This window comes from Halichoerus grypus, chromosome 12, assembly GCF_964656455.1.
Source record: "Halichoerus grypus chromosome 12, mHalGry1.hap1.1, whole genome shotgun sequence".
NCBI lineage: Eukaryota > Metazoa > Chordata > Mammalia > Carnivora > Phocidae > Halichoerus > Halichoerus grypus.
This window is the reverse complement of record NC_135723.1, coordinates 39,104,086-39,125,075: the sequence shown is the minus strand read 5'-3', so window position 1 is coordinate 39,125,075 and position 20,990 is coordinate 39,104,086. Positions and strand designations below refer to the sequence as shown.

Below are 20,990 nucleotides of genomic sequence, written 5' to 3'. Positions count from 1 at the left end.
AAAAATCCTAAGGCAAGTAAAAATCATTTGCCTTTTTTTTTTTTTTCCAAAAGAGGTATTCTCAGAGATTTTTGTAATCCAGAACTCACATGTTTCGAGATCTCAAGCCCCATAGGAGTAAATCTGAATTAGGAGAAGTGAGGTCTCCTCCAAGCACATAAATCTATAGTCATTTCCACGAAGGGGCTGATGACTGTCTCAATGATCTTGTAGTCATGTCATAGAATTTCTTCAGCTTTTTTGTCCTTCCTTGGTTATCTGACTGTCTTTTCTTTTTTTCAGATTTAGAAACAATCCCACTGTATTACTGCTGATTTTTAAATTACTCAGCATTGTCTCTCCTGTTTCCCAGAATTCACTCCTTTCTAAACGAGTAACGTGTATCTCACTGCAGCTGTCTTTCCCTCTTCCAAGCATGTTAGCCTGTCTGACCCATCCTGTTCCACGGTTATGGGTATGAGGGTCAGCCCAAAACCAACATCACACTTCGTGAAGAATTGGATGACACAAAATAGAATATAAGAAAGATTTAAATGGCAATGTGAGTGTACTTAACACCGCCGAAATGGTACGCTTAAAATGGTGAAGATTGTTAAGTTTTGGTATGTGTATTTTACTGCAAGTAAAAATAAATAAAACTTTTAAAAAAAGAAAAAACAGATTTAAATGATAGGGAGCATTAAAATGAATAGTGAGCACCATCGCTGCTAGAGCTTTCTGTGCCTTGAAGTCATGCTCTTGTTTATGGGACAGTGATACAAAATAGAGATTATCGGCCACTGGGGTGGCGCTGCCATGTAGGGATGGCCTAATTCTGGTTTATTCCGCTTACTGAGCCTGCCAGCCTTGAAGTGTTATCATTTGGATGAATTTTTTTAAATTGGAGATAATTTCTATTATGTTGAATTTTGTGCGTAAAGTGAGACTTAATTTTTGTATACTTTTTTAATCTGCATAAAATATGCCTTAAAAAAATCTACAAGAGAAAAGGCCAAGATTATTTTGGTGAGTCCCGAGAAAACATTAAGTAAAATTCAGCCTTTCATTCCTGGTTGAAAGCTCTAAGAAAACTAGAAATGGAAGGTAATTTCTCTGAAACCTACAGCAGACATCATTCTTAGTGGTAAAACATTAGCGGCCTTCCCATAAATGTTTAGAAAAGGAAGAAAATGCCCCCAAATATTATAACCATCAGTAATCTACTAGAGTTCTTCATAACCCAATAAAACAAGAAAAAGAAATATGAGGTAGAAAAAAAGGCAAAACTGCCATAATTTTTAGACATCATCATTACCTGCTTTTTAGATAATCCAAGACATTCAACTAACAGACTGTTCGACCCACGGGGAGAGTTCAGTGAAATGGTTGGATTCAAAATGAACATGTAAAACTTCACCAGCTTTCCCGTGCACAAGGAAGAACCAAGCAGAAACTGTAATAGTGATAAAAAATAACAATAATAATGTTCCATTCAGAACAGCAACTTAATTTTCAAATTTTATACAGAAAAATCAATGAGCAGAAATATCTAAGGACTGGTTGGTGAAAATAAAACAGGTGTGGGATATGGGGACTCGCCATAAATATATTGGCTGTATATATAAGTAAAGCTCTAGTAATTAAAGAGGGGTGTATTGGTACAGGAATAGGCATGAGTCCCCAAACAGATCAGTATACAAAGGGATCTTGTACATGATAAAGGTGATAATCAGTGGGGAAAGGACAAACCGTATGCCAAGCACGGCTCCAGGCGCTGGGATGTAGCAGTGAACAAACGAGACAAAAGTCCTGACTCACGTTGCAATGGGGAGAGGATGAATCTGTGTCAGATGGTAGCAGCACTTTAACGAGAAGTGAAAGAAGGTGGGGCAGTGGAGAGGGACAGCTGAAGGTGTGGTCAGGCTGCCGTTTATGTATGTCTAAATATGCGTCTATGCCAAACAGCTCTAAGTGCCGTTTGACACAGCCATAAAGCATCTAGCAGCCCTAGATCTTGCGGGGCGCGGCAGGGCGGGGCGGGGAGCATTCCTAGGCGGAGGGAACAGTGTGGATAAAGGCCCTGAAGTGAGAGTGTGCCTGGTTGGTTTGAAGAGCATTAAGGAAGTCATGTGGCCAATAGGAGATGAGGGAGGAGACCTGGAGTGTTTGGGGTGGGGAAGGTGGAGGAGGGTGAGCAGGGCAGATCATACCGGGCCTTTAGTCAATCAGAAGAACTTCCACTTCGTAATCTGAATGAGATGGAGTTTTGATCAGAGGTGTGACATCATCTGACAAAATTTGGATGTTGGTGGGAGACCGGTCTTCCTTAGGGAAAGGCCAGAAAAAATCAGTAAGGGCACTTAGTTGTGAGCTGTTGCCATAATTGTGGGGGTGGTTTGGACCAGGGCAGTCATAGCCGAAGTGGTGAGAAAGGTTCGCATCCTTATGAAGGGATATTTATTCAGGGTGAAGTCAACAGGATTTGCTGAGGGATTGGATCAGGGGTGTGAGACAAGGGGGGGGAGTCTTGACTGACACCATTCACCAAGACTTTGGGCTCTCTAGGAGCAAAGGGCAGGCCAAGGACTTGAGGGTCAACAGCCCATGTGTAAACTTTCACTTCTCCCCTCCCCCCCCAACTCTGCTTGGTATCTCCCAGTCCACCAACCTTATGGTTATCCCTTAAGAGACTACACCCCTAGTCTTGTGCCTCAACTCAGAAAAATCAATACCTATTCATCTTGCAGCTCACCAGCCCCCAATTCCTATTTTTTTCCAACGTCTCCTCTCTTCTTTCTTGCTGTTTGTAGTTGTAATGCCGCCACCTTTAACCAAAGTCTCTATTTATCATTTATTTATACAACCCATTTTAGCCCATAAACACACTGAAGCCTCAATATTTCCTCTATATTTAACTTTTTCCTCTGTTTTGAAAAGGGTTTAAAATGTCCAGGACTCCACAGCTTTTCCCCAGATAAGCCTGGAGGGATACTAATGATGGATCTAAAAAAAGAAAACCCGAGGGCGCTGGAATTAAGAATCAGCCGTGGGTTCAATTTAGCTTCGTTCAATCCACATGGTATCAGCACCTTCATAGACAATGGTAAGAGCTGATGAGCTCCCCACATTGAGAAACTTATCATGGTTTGCAAATGACTGTGGAAAATAGATTTGGATTGAATCTGTAGTTAAAGAGAAGAACAATTAACTCATGAATTATTTCTGTATTCTTCATACAAATAAGTTGATCATTTGCCTCTCCAGCTAGCAGCAACTTAGGCTACATTTGGAATTTCTAACAGTTAACACCTGGGAGAATGTTTAGATTTCATAACCTTTTTCATATATCTGTGATTATTGCATTAAAAAAGAGCTATATTTCTGAATTAAACTATAAACAGATTATTCATGAATTCTGTATATGGAGTGGAAAACACTCTTTCTTAAAGGTCAGGGGACCAATGATCAGAAATAACACCAGCCAGACAGTGATGGGAAGGACGGGGAAGAAGAATGATCTGTTAGGTCGTCTAACAGCTTATACATTCAACCTTTCCCCGCCTGTGGTATTTAAATGTCAGTGTCTGCCCAGAGGTCCTATGGTTCTATCTTGTAAATTAACTCTGTTCTTTCAATTCTTTAGACGACACAGTTTATCTCTTTGTTGTAAACCACCCAGAATTCAAGAATACAGTGGAAATTTTTAAATTTGAAGAAGAAGATAATTCCCTTTTGCATCTAAAAACAATCAGACATGAACTTTTCCCAAGGTACTTCGCCCTTTTGTTCATTCTCCAATTTATCTCTGGCATTTCTATGTAATTCCTCATGATGGTCCTCTCAGCCTTGATAAGAGCTAAAATAGGTATATGTATACACATATGTAAATACGTGTGTGTGTGTGTGTGTGTGTGTGGTTTCCTTGTAGAGCAGGGAAAGTCAGTGTCACTCATAATAATCAGTGTTCTATGAGGACTCCCTTGAGAAATGATAAAACACTGGATTACAGGCGAGCTGCTCTTCAGGGCCATCTTGGGAGCAGAAGACAAGCCTCCCTGTTTTCCCTGCCATCACCTTCCATCTCAGATGACTCATCACCCGAACCATAATAGTTTGTCCTGCCAAGGAAGAGTAGCCTGCTTTAAGTGAAGTCAGTGTGCTTTGTATGGACTGCTACAAAGTGCTTCCACCGGGCTTGTGGTACCTGTGGGCTAACACACAGAGTTGGAGGGATTCAGACTGGAAGCAGGTCACTCCTACTTCCAGAACATTCAGCTGGTTGATAATGTGGCTAAAAGAGAGTCATGTGTATCTCCCCGGCTCAGCTTGCGTTAGCCTACTGCTTCTTTTAGTTTGAACTTGGTGAATATTTTTAAATTTCTCCATCCCTGTCTAGGGCTTCTGCATGTAATTTCCAAGAGTTCTTCCAAAAAATGCACTTCATAATCAGTAGGAGCATAAATACTGCCCAGGCAGTCTCTGCATCATGGTGCTCTTTCAGGAAGAGGGGACTCACCTTCCCTGTAGCTCTGTTTTTCATTTAACAAAGAAGAAAGCAGCTCTTTTCAGAAATTTTTTGCATAGGGTAATTGGAATTTCAATTTAATAACGCCCTTGCCTAACTGGTTTTAAAAAGGTAATTGTTTTTAGCATATAAATCTCTCACCTGAAGCATTGTACTATGGAATTTCATCATCCATCTCTCCGCAAGTGTTTATTGAGTGCCCGTTCATTCTCGGCAGGTCCGCTTTGTGAGTCAGTTAGAATTTGAACAGTCAACCTTAGTTTGACTAATAACTAAGCAAAGGAACTCAGGAAAATCCGGCAACTGAGTAAATGAAAGCTAGGTAAATGTTACTGACAGCCTAACCAGCTCAGCAGCCGATGAGGCTCTATCCAGCTCTATACTCTAGATAGCTGTATCCTTTCATATTGTTGTTAAACCCTACATTTCTTGCTGTCAAAAACATACCCTGTTGGCACCAAGTTCTTTTTTCTTTTATAAGAGTCCTGCCATAATTGCTAAATGACCTGTCTTCAGATTACCTGTTATCATGCAGAATTGTTCTCTGAAAAATCGTATTATAGTAGATTACATATGACTATAGCCATGTGATTTTTAGCTGAGCTTTTCCTGGGAAACCTCTTACCAAAAATTTAAAGCACAGATTGTGTATGCCTTCCAGAGACTTAATCTTTAATACGGAGACCAACTGGCTTCTTATTTTCTCTCACATGTTAATTTTTCTCTTTCAGTGTGAATGATATCATAGCTGTTGGACCAGCACATTTCTATGCCACCAATGACCACTATTTCTCTGATCCTTTCTTAAAGTATTTGGAAACATACTTGAACTTACACTGGGCAAATGTTGTTTACTACAGTCCAAATGAAGTTAAAGTGGTAGCAGAAGGATTTGATGCAGCCAATGGGATCAATATTTCACCTGATAAAAAGTATGATTCCTTATAAGAGTATCTTCCTTTCTCCTTAGTAGTGGTGCTGGGTCAAATTCTTCACTTTGCTTTTTTTTTTTTTTCCCCAATGTAAGAAGCTTCCTTGATATTTTTTTGGCCTATGACTTACATAATATATATAATATATGCATATAATATATTATATACATTGATTATTTGTATAAAATATTATTAAGTAGATATAATGTTTATATGTAATATAAAATATATACTAAGCACATATATATTTACATACAATATCTAAATTTTGGTATATATCATTGTAGAATTTAATTTTGTAAATGTAAATTTTTATGAAGTGGGATTATATTTACATATACCTATTAAAGTGTGAGGTAGGTGTTTCTTTTTAAATAATTATACCTTTGTTTTATTGGCTGCATATTATTCCATTATAGGGATGATCCTAAAGTAATTTAACCAATTCTCTGTTAATGGATACATTGTTTTTCATATTTTTTTTTTATAAAAAATGTATTTCTCATTTACCACTGAAGCTTCTCCAGATATTTTTAAGGAACGACTCCTGAAGGGAGCATTTCAGCATGATCCATCTTCAGGTTTGGGGATGATACAGACAGACCTGGGTTTGAATGCCAGCTGGGCATGGGCTAAAAGTGATGCTCTGAGCCCTTCCTCTCTGCACATTTGTACAACTGTTTCCATAGAACGAATCCCTCAAAATAGAACCACTTACCCAAAGAGTGACCCCTTTCAATTGTAACTTTAATAGATATTGCCAAATTGCCCCCCTCCCAAATTATCTCTCTGTTTCTATACATCCAACCATAACATATAGAAAGGATATTAAATTTTATTAACTTCCCCTTGTGCTACCTTAGCACACTGAACAATTTAAACTCCTACAAATATAACATGAAATAAATTTGGCATTCCTTGACAACTAAATGTCTTTTTTCATGACACAATTTCTTCTTTCTTGTTGATTATAGAAGATGAGTGGAGAATCATTTAAATTATCTCTAACTCTCCTGCCAAATCTGTTTTTCTCCCCCAACTCTCATCTTTCAATTATGAGACTCAAACTTTCCAGCACCCGAGCTGCAAACAATAATAATGAGAGAGGATTCAGCTCTAACTGCTTCTCTTTCACCCTCCCTGGCCAACCCGCGAGCCAGCCGTCCTCATCCCCTTTCCTTTCCCACTGACGCCTGCGCGCTTTCGGTTCTCATCCTCTTTGGCTCGAGTAGTAGACTTTCTTCCAACTTGTTTTCAGTCCACTGACATTTTCTGCCTTGTTGCCAGTTTTGTCTTTCTGTTTTCCACAAGCCTTTAAGGCCCTCCAAAAGAGGGGGCTCGGCCGGCTTCATCTTTGACTCCTCCTGCTGAGCCCCGCCAGGTGCAAAGCAAATGCTCAGTACTTGTTGAATGGAACTGACCATTTGTTATTATGCCACTTTGTTATTCTAAAAATTCAGTGGGACCCAATTGCTTATCCAGTCGAGGCAAGCTAAAGGGTTGGACTTGCTTTAATAGGCGAGCTTCAACCTCCCTTTTTGACCGTTTTCATACTTTCCCTTCTTTAGACAAAGAACTCATTATTTTGCAAATATGCCTCTCTCATTCTTGCCCCTGTGCCTTTGCTCACATGTTTTTTTTCTGCCTAGAAGGTGCTTTGTCCTCATTTCCTCAAATCCAGTCTCTCCTTCCCTAGCCACTGCAGATGCCTTTCCTTTGTGAAGCCTTCTGTGTTCTCAAGGAGTGAGATATTTCTTCAGTCTCTAAGGCCTGAAATCTTTCTCGTGCTACCAATCATGCTGTATTATTTGTTTCATGTGTACAAACCAGTCTGATCATCCCAACACACTATAAACTTTTTAGGAAAAGCCTGCCTCTTCTTTATGTCCGTCACCATACTGAGCTCATGGCTTTACACATGATAATTGCGCAATAGAACAGTTGCCATGGAACAGTCAATTCAATGAGTAAAATTACCGTAAAGTAGTCCATTAATTCATCCTCCCTAGATGTAGACAGATTGTTCTGAATACCTCTTACTCTGAAAATTCTCAGTGTGTTAATAAATATTTTATTAAGTGTGAAGGACTGTTAATAAATAATAAAGTGTATTCTGTTCTGCACCATATATTTCTACGTGAAGATGATTCCTAGAAATATCAAATTATATCGTGGAATAGAAAAGCTTTTTTCTCGGAAGGCAGACATTTGGTTTGTTGTCCTTTCGGTGGCAAATATCAGACTTTATATTCAAAATAATATTCTATGTTACTTTTCCCCTTACAAACCTTTTGAGAAATAATTTAACAATTCCGTGATTGTTTGTAGCAATAATGAATTGATTGTGGAAGCTTCCTTTTTAAATAAAAATTGACCTTTATCAAGCATTCCTTGAGGGCCCATCATTGATTAACTTCCTGGCAGGTTATTAAGACTTATTCTTCCATACTGTATTAATGAAGCTTTATATTGGCATGGAACTCTAACCAGTGTGTCCTTTCTGTGAAGGTACATCTACGTTGCTGATATCCTGGCTCATGAAATTCATGTTTTGGAAAGACACCCTAATATGAATTTAACTCAATTGAAGGTAAAATATTTATTTTCATATATCAAGTAGGCCTTAACCTATTATACTTTGTAATTTTGTAGTTACACTGTATTATAACAGTACTTCATTCACTTAGAACAGAATATGATGCCAGGGTTGCTATTCTGGGTTTTTAAATATTACCTCCCTACAACAGGCCAAGCCTCCTGTCCCCAGCAATCACAAGGACCGACTGATTACATGCAGCGGAGGGTTGGGAGTGATATTTGCATCAGATTTAGAGCCCATTCCATGAAGTACTGATGGTACCCAATGAATTCCAATAAGAATTTTCACAATTGAAAAGACTAATAGATGAATTCTGAAATGAAGATTTATGCACATTGTCAGCTCTTTCAATAATAAATGAAGGTAGAAATTGGGTTCCACACCATTATTATTTCCTTCCTGCTTGACAACACATATTTTAGATTGATTAAGAATTTCCTATTTTGCTTTGAATGAGTTCCTTGAGCTAACTGATCATTGTGCATCTTTTAAAGGAAAAGGAGTTCATTTTTTAGAGAGATTGATCATCACCCTAACTTTCTTAATTTCAGGGAAGATGAAAAGTGGTTCTAAACCAGTTTATTAAATTTAGTTTAAGCCATATGGGTGTTAAAAGGGTGGAAGCAGGGAGCTGTGTATAATTTTCCCACGTGTAGAGAGGCAAGAAAGGTTAGCCCTAAATTATTTAATCAAGTTTCTCAAGTCATTTAGATATTGACATTTTTTCATTTGGAAGGTGCTCAAGTTGGATACACTGGTGGACAATTTATCTATCGATCCTTCCTCGGGGGACATCTTGGTAGGCTGTCATCCTAATGGCCAGAAGCTCTTCATTTATGACCCAAACAATCCTCCGTCATCAGAGGTTTTTCTATTTTTTTAAACCTTAATTTTTCAACTTTAATTGTCCAAGTCCTTTTGAACTAATAATACAGAAAACTGTCACGGGGACAGTTTGTTTAGTAATTCTAAACCAAGGATACAATAAACTTATGCAGTGATTTTGTAAGTGCTTTAAGCCAATAATTGGCAGAATTTCACTTATTCAAATACTTTTAGAAAGATAATCTTTTGATGTATTAAATTATGGTGGAAACTAGTCAAAAGGCCTTTTCTTTAAAGACATGTGCCTCCTTGTGTGGTAGACTGGCAATGTTTTTAAATACCTGGCTTATTGTCAGCTCCCCACATGACATGACTTCTGTTCATGCTAGCGTAGCGTGGAAGTATTTCCATTAATGCTCAATTACTATAATAACCCGAAATCCTGTGTTGGCATGCAGTAACTAGATGGTTTAAGAAAGTACTTTCTTTGAAGGCTTAAAAAAGTACTTTCATTTAAACATTAAAAAGATTGGTAACTGCTGTTTTCAACAGCATGTCCTCTTAATCATTGTGTCGTTGTGGAAGACAGGGATTATCGGCGATTGAGTGACATGGGTGTATGGTGGTTCGGTATTAATCTTCTGTATCCCCTGAATAGGTTCTGCGCATCCAGAATATTCTATCTGAGAAGCCTACCGTGACAACAGTTTATGCCAACAATGGATCTGTCCTCCAGGGAAGTTCTGTAGCCTCGGTATACGATAGGAAGCTGCTCATAGGCACTTTATATCACCGAGCCCTGTTTTGTGAACTCTGAATCGTGCTTTTGGCGTGCAAGTGTGCTAACTTCTTTTAACACTTAATTTTCTATGAATTGCTAATCGTGTGGGGATTTAACCGGCAAAATGGGCCCAGAAATGTATGACCTGTATAGTTAATTTTATTTCGGTAAGGAAAGGCCCCTTCAGTTCTGATAGCACTTTTAACGTAAAAGGCAAAGGGACAGTTTTTAAAAATGTGGAGTGAAGGAGAGAGAAGACAGCTGCTTCCAGTAAAGTGGATTCACTGAACAAAACGAACCTCGTCTCTGCCTTCCAATTGCCAGAGCGTGCATTCCACCGAAACAGGGTAGACTGCGTTTCCTGAAAATGTGAGTGACCTCAGTTCCAACAGTGTGACCACTGTGAGTGTTCAGAACTACTGATAGGTAACATTTGGATGTTTTGTACTTACGTCTTTGTTTACTGTTAATGCGTTGGAGTTCTATTAAAGGCTAACTAAAATCCGCATTTGGCCTGTCGCTTCCTTCCCAAGGCATGCCCTCAGGAGGGGAATGGGAAAGTGGCCCCTTCTTTGTGGGGTTTTCCTTGGGATAGGCAGGCAGGGCAGCCGTAATTTCGTTCATTGAAAGCTGAATGTAAATGAGCTCTTTATTTGAATAAAACGGAACAAAGCATCGACTAAATATAGCGACTCCAATTCTCAGTGAGTATGGAGTGTTCCCTCAGCTCTCTTCCTCAATGGCAGCCCACCTTGCCTACAGAGAGGAGATAAAAGGTTGGAGCCGGCGGGTCATGCCACCTCCCCATTGAACACAACCGTGAACTTCATCGGGAGAGATGAAGTCAGCTGTCTTGGGCCGCATGGTTAGCCCTAGCAATGCTGGGGTCAGGGCCAAGAGTGTCTGCCTCCCATAGGAGAGTTCTTTCCACTCATTAAGCGTCCTGTAAAATTATCTTAAGCCCTGCAGAGAGACTTGCGTGTGTTTCTATCCATTGTAACCTACCAAGGCATTTCGCTTCTCATACTTTTTTTTTCCATTTAGAGCATCATCATGACAATATTTGCCAGTTCCTTAAATTTGCCAGATAATGCACTAAAAATGGCACATTCATTATCTCATGGAGTCCTAATTACAGTCCTGAGGGAGTAGGTATTGATATTACATAACGGTTAACATTTCACAGATGTTCGAGGTCACACACCTAGTGAGGGGTGGCTCCCCATCTAGTTCTGAGGCCACAGGCTGAAAGGTCACCCACATGAAGGCACTCCACGGAGTTAATGAGGATCTCCTTACTTACTCTTTTACCTATTGTAGAGTTTCTTCTATTTTCTTAGGTATCGAGTTCTGCTTTTCGATGAATCCTTTAATGACTTTTAAATGTAAACTGTAGAATTGTTCTTAACCTTGGCCACTGTCTACTTGACCTGTGTTTTTATTTACATTTTAAAATAGTCTCTGACTAATGTATATTGGGACTCTTTCATGCTAAAATAATTACAGTTTTTTGCTGTTTTCATTATCCATAGGAAAAAATATGTCACAGACGAATAAAGCAAGATTAAATATTAGTCACTAGAGATCCAAAACCAAGAAGCATATTAGATTTTGGATGATAATAGTGACCATCTAAAGACCTACATTCATGAAAAGTAGCAGAATACAGTAGGTATAAAGTAAACTTGTTTTCTATTGTATTTGTTAGAAATTTTATTTGAACAAAAGTAAATATAATTTTAATGAGCTCATGTATTATTTATCTTAGAAATACAAAAAGAATTTTTGAAATAATTTTGGCCTCTATGGGTCAGGGATTTTGTTTCATCTAAGCATAAAGACTGCATTTATATATGATGATACTATTGTGATCAAGTATTGAGTTTAACAATTTGGTTGGTTATTAAGAAGTCAAGTCACTCAAAAGGACTAAAACTGCAATTGGGATATGTCACCACTAGGTGGATACAGGTCTCACAGGGATGTGAGGGTTTTTCTTGCTTTTTAACCTGACGTCCTGTTCCGTGACAGTAGGTTTATCTGAATATCCTTTTGGTTTTTCCAATTATTAGAGACTATTTTACAACAGTTAAATGTGAACCTGAATTCCTAATACACGGAACAAGGAAAATTAAATATAAGCTGTAATACAGTATTTTTTTCTCCTTTTGTATACAGATTAATTATTAATGATAACTACTCTAAGGCTAATCCTTTTTCTAAACTCATTTTGATTTGCTCAGTCGGAATCCTATCCTGGATTCACAACGTAACCAGGCTGGTGAGTGTCTCCCTGGCAAAACAACGAAGACTGAAATGGCACCCACTACCATACCACCCACTCCCACCTCTCTTGGGCTACTCATAATTTTCATTACTCACTTGGCCTTCCACAAAAGGATTTCTGAGTGTGTAAGGAACAGGGTCGAGAGAGCCCCAACAGCTCTCTTAGTTTTCTGCTCCTGGTTTTCAGGATTTTTATTCCATAAAGCAGAAGGCTGAGAAGAAGAGGGAAAAAAGCCTCATCTAATTTTTACTATTGGAAAGAGAATGACTTTCAGTAGGACACTAAATGGCTTTTCTGTGGCCAGCCCTGAGCTAGGCATTATGATACAACGGTGAACCAGACACAATGCCTGTATTCTAGTGGGAGACTCAGCCAATGAGAAAATAGCTAGCTAGCCAGGTGATAGATAGACAGATAGATGGAGTGATTAGAAGGAACTCAACAAAGAAATGTGATCAGGAAATAATTTGGAGAAACCTACTTTCCCCCTGCCACACACAACTTTTGAAAAGTTTAAAGTGGAGAAAAGTCAAAAGAGGAGTTCAGTGACCTATATTCACAAATCACCTTTTTGCAACATTTGCTTTGTCTTTCCAAGTATAGAGGCTTGCGTTTTTCGGAGAATCTATTTGGAAGCCAGTTGGGGATATCATAATCCTCACCTCTGCATGCTTTAGCTTGCAGCCTCTCAATACGAGGCCATTCACCTACATAACCACTGTGTAATCATAACACCTAAGAGCATTCGTAATGCATTTGTCATGCCACCTGCTACCTGATCTGAATTCAAATTTCCTTTAATAGTTGCTTATCCGTACATAATCCAAAGGCCTTTCATCGTTGCTTTCCCTCCCAACCCCAGCCCCGATCTGGGATCCAGTCAAGGTTCTCAGTTACCTGTTGTGTCTCTTCACTGCCTTTTAATCTGGGACAGTTGCTCTGTCATTTCTTTGCTTCTTCATGACACTTTTTTTCAGGGCAGGCAAGATCTTATGGAAGGCCCTGCATTCTGGATTTATTTGATTGTTTCTCCCTAGAGTCTTGGGCTTAATTCAGTCAGTATCATTTATGTTTCCTGTAAAGTTTCCTGTAAAATTACTCAAGGCTCGATTAGATTCAAGCTAAGCAATTTTGACAAGAATATTTAACAAATAATGTTAATATTGTTACTTGTTAATAATTGACAAGTAATCGCATTGCATCAGAATGTGTGGGCAGGTGGTTCCACTGTTTGTGATGCTGAATATGAATAACTGATTCAGGTGGTAACCACCAGATCGACGAGGTTATTTTTTCCCTCCATTTGTAAGTCCATGTGAATATTCTGTTCCCTAAAATGTTTCCTCTGTTTGGTTGCAGCATCCTTTAATGATTCCTGCCTGGATGATTATTATATCGGAGTTGCCTAGTGGTGATTTTTCTATCATTTCTAGCACTGATATTGGTAGTCAGCACTCTATTAAAAATATTCTCTGCTCTGGTCTCCCATATACACTCTTCTGCATTGTCTCTCTTTGTTTCTGGAAATCATTTGCTATCAGATCACAGAGATACTCTTCATTCCCTGTCACAGATGTCTATCTTAACTTTTATCTCTAAAGTCAGGATAATACTCATTCTGTAGGAATTTAGTTAAATGATCTAATAATATTTTTTTGCCTTGTTATAAAACAAAATCCAACTGAGTAAATTTTAAAGATCTTATTGGCTTTATTCAATGAATCATGAAGTGGGCGGCATCCCATCTGGCAAATAGAAAGGAGATCTGATGAGCTATACAAAATGAGAGACTTTTGTAGGAAGAAGGCAGTGGAACAAGGAAGTTATCCTAGCAAAGAGATGATTTTTCAGGCAAGGTCACCTTTCTTTGGGGGAATGGCAGTTGTCTAGCAGGCAGAAGACCTCACGAGTGCTGACTGGTTAATTCCAGACAGACTTTGGGTTAAGATTACATTCCTGGGAGAGGCAGTTAGGTTAGGTATGAAGTCTCGGTTTGGTCATGTGAGCTTAGCACAATGACTCAATTTGGGGTCTGTTGTTTCTTTTTTAACAGCCTCCTTTGCTGGTTCCTGCACTTTGTTCAAAATAGAAGTGTAATGGTTCTGTCGGGTCCAGAACTGGGTGCTCTTCCTCTTTCCTCTCTCTCTCATTCATTCCAGTGGTTGGCATACCACCTGAGTGCTGATTGCTCCAAAATTAACATTGCCCGCTTGAACTTTGCAGTCATCTTGATTTTGTCTTTGTCCTTAACCATCAGAAACTACCTCATTCTATCTCCAAGTGATATTTCAAACCCATTCTCAGCCAGCTCTGTTACCTGAGCCCTCTGTTACCTCTTACCTGAAAGGGTTTTCCCCGTGGGCTCCTCTCTTCCAGGATTTGCTCTCTCTAAGCCATTTCCTACCCGGTGGCGAAGTACTCAGATCATGTCATGTCCCGCTTACAACCTTTGTGCTCATCCAGTCTCTGAGGAGGCCTGCAAAGTGTTGTGTGATCTGGGCTCGGCTTCTCCTCCGACTTCATCTGGCACCACTCTTCTCCCCGGAACTGCTAAAGCCACACGGGTGTTGCACGTGTCCTGGCGTACACTGAGCAAACTCTTTCCTTCCCCGGGACTGCTCCTCCTCCTCCTCCTGCTCAGTTCTGTTTTGTTTTCTTAAGTAGGCTCCACACCCAGCGTGGAGTGCAATGCGGGGCCTGAACCTACAACCCTGAGATCAAGACCTGAGCTGAGATCAAGAGTCAGATGCTTAACCCACTGAGCCACCCAGGCGCCCCTCCTCCTGCTCAGTTTTAATGTCACCTCTTGAGAGTAGCCTTTCCAATTCTTAGAGACAGCAAAGGGCTGAGCCTGGAGCATGTCTCTGAAGGCAAACCAGCCACTCCAGAGCCATACCCCTCTATTTAGTCCGTACACTCCAGGAGACCATATTCCTCTGCTGTAATCCTCCCAGGGCCAGGTGCCAGGCAACTAGAGACCACCCCTATAGCCCAGAGCCCACCGAAATTATTCATACTGGCCAAACCTCAACTGTTCACCCTGCCCTGCCTTTCCTTTCCTGTGGAAACCCCAATAAGGCAGGAACCTAAACCTTCCCCTCCTGTCCTCTGCCTCCTGAGCACCCTAGGGTCTTTCCCAGGGGGCCCTGCATGGTGTGCCCCACCTCCTGTCTCTAGGACCTGTAAATACAATACATTGTTTCTTCCGGAGCCTCTCTGTCTTCTCTTGTGGCCACAATTGACTGACCAGTCCATAAAAGAATCTGAAACAGTTTGTTTACTTTGTCTTTTTTTCCCTTCCTCCTCTCCTTTTCTGTCTTCCTTCCCTTCCCTCCTAAAAATATATCTCCCTCCCACCCCACATGTAAGCTCCTTAAAGGCAAGGGTATCTTGTTCGCAATGGGTCTTTGGGTGCCAAATAAGTAGTTGTAAGTGCTCACCCGATATGACTAAATGTGAACGACAAGAAATGTTCCTTTGCTCACCTCCATCTCCCACGGCCCCATCACACACCGATCCAGAGCACAGGGTCAAGTGAGTGGATGTGAACACATCTGAAATTTTGTCACAGCATAGTGTTACATGTGTTCTGTTTGTCTTTGAAACAAATGTTCACACTGACATGTGAAGCAATCGCAGCAGCGTCTCCACATCGTGTGTGTGAATTTATGCATACGAGTCACTGTTTTCATAGGCATTTCTTCTTACATGTCTCAGAGATCAAACTGATAATAAGGTACACGTTGATAAGTCCCTTCCTGTCCCATTTGCCCTATTTACAGGAAACCAGTTTGTTAGTTTTTTGTGTGTATCTTTTCAACTTTTGAAAGATTTTATTTTTAAGTAATCTCTACACCCAACATGGGCCTCGAACTCACAACCCCGAGATCAAGAGTCACACACTCCTCCAACTGAGCCAGCCAGGCGCCCCTCTTTCCAATATTTTTATATAAATACAAGCTGATACAAATATATATTCTTCTTTTCCCCCTTTATGTCACAGAAGGTAGCAGACTACACAGAGTTCCACATATTCCCTTTACCTAAGGATAATTTTTGGACATGTTTTCATATCATTACAAAGAGATCTTCACTATTCTATTTTCTAGCTGCCTAGGATGCCCTAGTTTATTTAACCAGTCCAATTACTTGCTATTACAAACAGTGCTGCAATAAGTAACTGTGTGCAAACCTTATTTTGTATGTGTGCAGGTGTATCCATGGCATAAGTTCTTGGAAGTGAATCAAAAGGGGTTAAATCTGGATCAAAGGGTAATTTCATTTGAATGTTTGACAGATACTTCCTAACTCACTACAGGAATTGTAACATTTTGCAATGAATAAGAATTTCCCCAAAGTATCACCAACAGGTTTGTTGTCAAATTTTCAAATGTTTGCAAAAATGATATCCCAGTGTGTTTTAGTTTTCCTTCTGTTATTACAACTGAGTTTAAGCACACTTTCGGGTATTCAAAGAGATTGGTGTTTATTTCTCTGTGAACTTTCTTGTCTTTTCTTTTTTTCTTTTAGGATGTTCGCTTTTTTTTTTTTTTAAATCAATTCCTAGGAGTTCTTCATGTGTAAAGAATGGAATTATTTTCCCAGTTCATAACTGTAAATCATCAGTTATGCAATTCTTGATATAGGGTTTGGAAGCACAAGAAAATGATGTTTCTCATTAGAACAGAAAGCGGTACACAATTTTCAAGCTCCAAAATCATGGAACCCCACTATCCCATCACTTGTGGTATTGAGCCGCTGGAGACATTACTCAGATGTCTCTTCAGAAAGAGCTAATGTAACAATAAACAAACTTATTTTAACAATAAACAAACAACAAATTTATTGTACAGACTCAGTTCAGAGCCTGAAAGTGATGATCAGGATAAACGTGACTTTCTGTCGCTCCACTTGGAAGAAAAGGCAAAGATTTTTCCTCTAATATCCTAGTGGAAATCAGAGCTTTCAATGGACCCCCTGCTTTTCTATCTATTGCTCTTGCCCTCTGGTCCCCGGATCCATGAATGGGTAACTCTCCACTGGATTCTCCACACCTAGACACCTTCCATAATTTGTCCCTCTTCCTCACCATCCATCTGTCCCCATTCAACCAGTTGCCAATACTATCAGCCCCCCTTCCCAAATATTTCTCAAAGCCATACAGTTCTAAGGACATTAGGAACTCATTAATCCCCATTGCTTCTCCAATTAGCCCCCCAAGGCCACCAACTATTCTGCCCACCTCCAGGAGAGGTGAGCTCCCTACCCCTCCTTAATCCATTCTTACTGCAGAGTGATGTTTCTGAAACATCTACTGGGTCATGTCACTCCAGTGGTTTCCCACGAACCCCTAGGATATAATTCGACTTTCCTCACTTGGCCTATGAGGCCCTGCCATCCGCTCTGGATTCAATTCTCACCATCCTCCTCAGAGTCTTTTATGCTCTAGCCCAGGGGTCCTCAAAGTGTGATTCCTGGAGCAGTAGCAACAACATTCCATGCAAACTTGTTAGAAAGGCAAATTCTCAAGACCTACCCCAAATCTAACAAATCACAAACTCTGGGCTAAAGTTTAGCAGTCTCTGTTTTAGCAAGTCTTCCAAGTGATTCTTATCACCTGGTTTGGGAACGCCTGCACTGTCCTTACTGGATTTACTTCATTCTGGTTCTAATTCCCCAGGACTCTGTAGATGCCATGCCGCCTTTCTGTGGGCCTCACCAGCCTTTCTTCTGCCTGATGAATTCCTACTTCTCCTGGTCATGCAGTCAATCCCACTCACTGCCATGTATATGGTCCAGTGAACACGAGGCTTAAACCCAAATCTGTCACACACAAATGTCTATTACCAAGGAGGCATGAAAATCATCCCAGGATCTGTTGTTCTGGAAACTCAATGAAGATCCAGCTCTGTCCTCTGTATTTCAACAAACGTGACAAAAAGGTACCATCTGAGACAAAGTTTTGAAAGGAGGGATTCTGTTCACTTCAGATCGAAAAGCAGAATCTTCCTTGTCAATAGGGTGGACACAGGACACAATACCGTTCTAGAGTCAGTGCTATGGTCTTAACATTTGTGTCTCCCCAAACTTCCTATGCTGAAAGCCTAACCCCAAAGGAGATGGTATTAGGAAGTGGGGCCTTTGAGAGGTGATTAGGTTATGGGAGTGCAGCCCTCATGAATGGACCTAGTGCCCTTATAGAAGAGGCCCCACAGAACTCCCTTGCCCCCTCCACCATGTTAGGACACAGCAAAAAGACCACAGTCTGGGAAGTGGGTTCTTACCTGACAGGGAATCTGCCAGCAACTTGATCTTGGACTTCCCGGGCTCCAGAACTATGAGAAATAAATGTCTGTTGTTTATAAGCCACTTAGCTCATGCTTTTTTTGTTATAGCTACCCAAATGGACAAAGACAGCCAAAATCCCACTCCACTGGTGTGAGAATCCTTGTTCTCATTGTTACTCTACACCGAGCAGGAGCTGCTTATACAATACGTCTTGCCAACTGGCTTCTCCGTGAATAATCATCTCTAACATCTCGATCTAATGAGTGACCTCTCCAGGTGCAGATTTAAATGGTGACACGTGATACAGTGGTCTCCAGAGTTGGGAATCTTTTAACGCCACTAACAGGGCTGGGGCTTTGAATTACTGATTATTGTTTTCAAATGACAACTCATCACCTCTAAGGTTTAAATTATGTACACACATGCACACGCATGCACACGCATGTACACACACACACACACACCCCTACCTCCGCCTAAAGTGAAGAACTTTAAACCAGATTATAGATGACACAGCACCTGCAATAAATTGCCCAAGAATCTGCCTCTTCCCTTACCCCTGTCTTCATGCTATGCTGGGAGGCAGCGAACACACTGATAAGGAACATGTACTTTAGAGTCACTTGACCTGAGTCCAAATGGAGTCCCTGACACTTCTTAGTTATGTAAGCAAGTTATTACTCAACCTCTCTAGGCCTCACTTTCCTTATTTGTAAAGTGAGGATGGTAAGACGGAATATGAGAAAACATGCAAAAATGCCTAGCACGTAGGACAATTATTACTATTTCATCATGTACCCTGTGTCTTTCTACGTTCCCAATTTTTCTTTCTGCCAAGTCCACTTTTTGCACCCATCCATCTAATCAATTTTATAGAGCATCTATTAAGTACACAGTTCTGTGCCTGGCATGGAAGACTCCGTGATCAATGGGATGAGGGTCTGAGCCGACGTTCTCACATGGAGGTTCAGATTTAATTGATGGTCAATGCTTATTGACTCCTCACAATATACCAAAGTGTAGTGTTGAGCACTTTGCACTCATCATGACATTTGATTTTAAGCCACCTATGAGGCAGATATTCTTTTACCGAAGAGGAATCTGAAGCATAAACAAGTTAGTCGGGCACCTAAGGCTAGCTGGATCCAAACCCAGGCAGCTTGAGCTCCAAGCCCTGCGTGCATGCCTGTACCACACCTATGGACGCTTCAGCTTTGGGAACATTCCTTTCTTCATCTCTCTCCTCCGGAAGCCTTATGAAAACAGCATTCAGTTCTTCCTCTGCTTGAACTCTTAAAATTAGTCATCTTAAAAATAATTATCTTATCAATACAACTCTAGATGTTACAGTCCTCCTTTTTTTTTTTTTTTAAGATTATTTATTTATTTATTTATTTGACAGAGAGAGACACAGCGAGAGAGGGAACACAAGCAGGGGGAGTGGGAGAGGGAGAAGCAGGCTTCCCGCGGAGCAGGGAGCCCGATGTGGGCTCTGTTCCAGGACCCTGGGATCATGACCTGAGCCGAAGGCAGACGCTTAACGACTGAGCCACCCAGGCGCCCCTACAGTCCTCCTTTACTACAGATTTCCTTCTTGCCCAGCCTTCACAGAAGCAGCACAGTGAAGGGCACAGGGCTCTGGAGCCGACTGCCTGACCTGCCACTCACCAGCTGTGTGACCTAAGGCAAGTGACACAGCCACTCTGTGCCTCAGTTCTTCTCACCTATAATACTGGTATAATGTTAACTGCCTTAGAGGTGGTCCTGAGAATTAAGAGTTAACATAGGCAAAGTACTAAGCACAATGCAAGGCACATGGTAGGTGCTGTGTAAGTGGTAGGCATTGTTATTCATGCCATAATTATGTATTCATACTGTAATTATGTGTCCCATAAGTCAGGGACCAGTTTTTCTTGTCTTAATATCTCCAGGTCTGGTAAATCCTGTTCTTTCAACAGTATTTACTCAGTTGAACTCAAAAGAACCATTATTTCTTTCTCTTGGTAAATAAAAACAGATCATGCTGGAAGATGCTATGTTGCTGGGTCCTAACTCCTAAAGTCTTCGCCAGCTCCAGCCAGCCCTTTTCCCTCCAACCTAATCTTCACTATGAGAGGGGAAAATTCATTCTTTGCGTGGCAGGAACCGAAGACCCAGAAGAAAGAAGAATCAAGGAGTCTTTTGAAAGGCTAACTTCCCTAAGAAACTATCTTTCCCTTCCCTCCACTTTGCTCATCTTCTTGTTACCTAGCTACTTCTTTTCCTTCATTTCTTCTGATGTTCCCACGGACATTTACAAATCCACCCAGTCAACAAACGGAACTGGGCACCCACCATATTCAGCATTCTGAGACAGGGCAGAAGGGCCAGGAAATAAGGCCCTGCGCCCCAAATCTTGGAGGAGAGTGAGTTAAAGCTCTCCGCTGCGTGTATCTTCCAGTATCGCTCCGCCCAGTGTCTCGGGATCAAAGCTCCGTCTCATCTTTCGTCTTGCCTTCCAGAAAGGCGACGTTTCGGCTCTGAACTCAGCTACTCGCGGTCCCCTGACCCTTCGGTTTCCCGTTCTGTTCACTGGAGGAGCTGAGGTAAAATTTCGCAGCTTTTAGCAGCAAACTTCTTCTATCGTCCCACCGACGGAAGGGTGTGTTCTTGCCAAGGCTGCCTTACCCCGGGCTCTCTCTCCGTACGTGGAGCCTTGAACAGAAGGAGTCCCGCGAGCACAGGGTTCCTTGGACCTGGGGTTGTGGAAATGGCCTTGAACCCAGGGCGGCCGG

General features: G+C 40.9%; 1 protein-coding gene and 1 long non-coding RNA gene across 3 annotated transcripts in view; one reads left to right on the top strand and one right to left on the bottom strand.

Moving 5' to 3' along the window:
• Nucleotides 1-10,149, top strand: part of PON2 (paraoxonase 2) — a 27,156-nt gene extending 17,007 nt beyond the window's left edge. The window contains exons 4-9 of one of the 2 annotated variants that reach the window (XM_078059278.1): nucleotides 2,917-3,082; nucleotides 3,623-3,749; nucleotides 5,236-5,436; nucleotides 7,945-8,026; nucleotides 8,772-8,834; nucleotides 9,519-10,149. In XM_078059278.1, the coding sequence (XP_077915404.1) occupies nucleotides 2,917-3,082; nucleotides 3,623-3,749; nucleotides 5,236-5,436; nucleotides 7,945-8,026; nucleotides 8,772-8,834; nucleotides 9,519-9,677 (798 nt within the window). In that variant the 3' untranslated portion in view covers nucleotides 9,678-10,149. Of the gene's footprint in view, nucleotides 1-2,916; nucleotides 3,083-3,622; nucleotides 3,750-5,235; nucleotides 5,437-7,944; nucleotides 8,027-8,771; nucleotides 8,901-9,518 lie in introns of both variants that reach the window. The other variant, XM_036115697.2, reaches the window with a different exon arrangement.
• Nucleotides 1-20,990, bottom strand: part of LOC144379568 (uncharacterized) — a 22,182-nt gene extending 1,192 nt beyond the window's left edge. Inside the window, exons 1-3 of the long non-coding RNA XR_013442769.1 lie at nucleotides 20,551-20,990; nucleotides 18,213-18,263; nucleotides 1,295-1,432 (exon numbers count right to left, since the gene is read on the bottom strand). This is a non-coding gene — a long non-coding RNA (uncharacterized LOC144379568). The remainder of the gene's footprint in view (nucleotides 1-1,294; nucleotides 1,433-18,212; nucleotides 18,264-20,550) is intronic.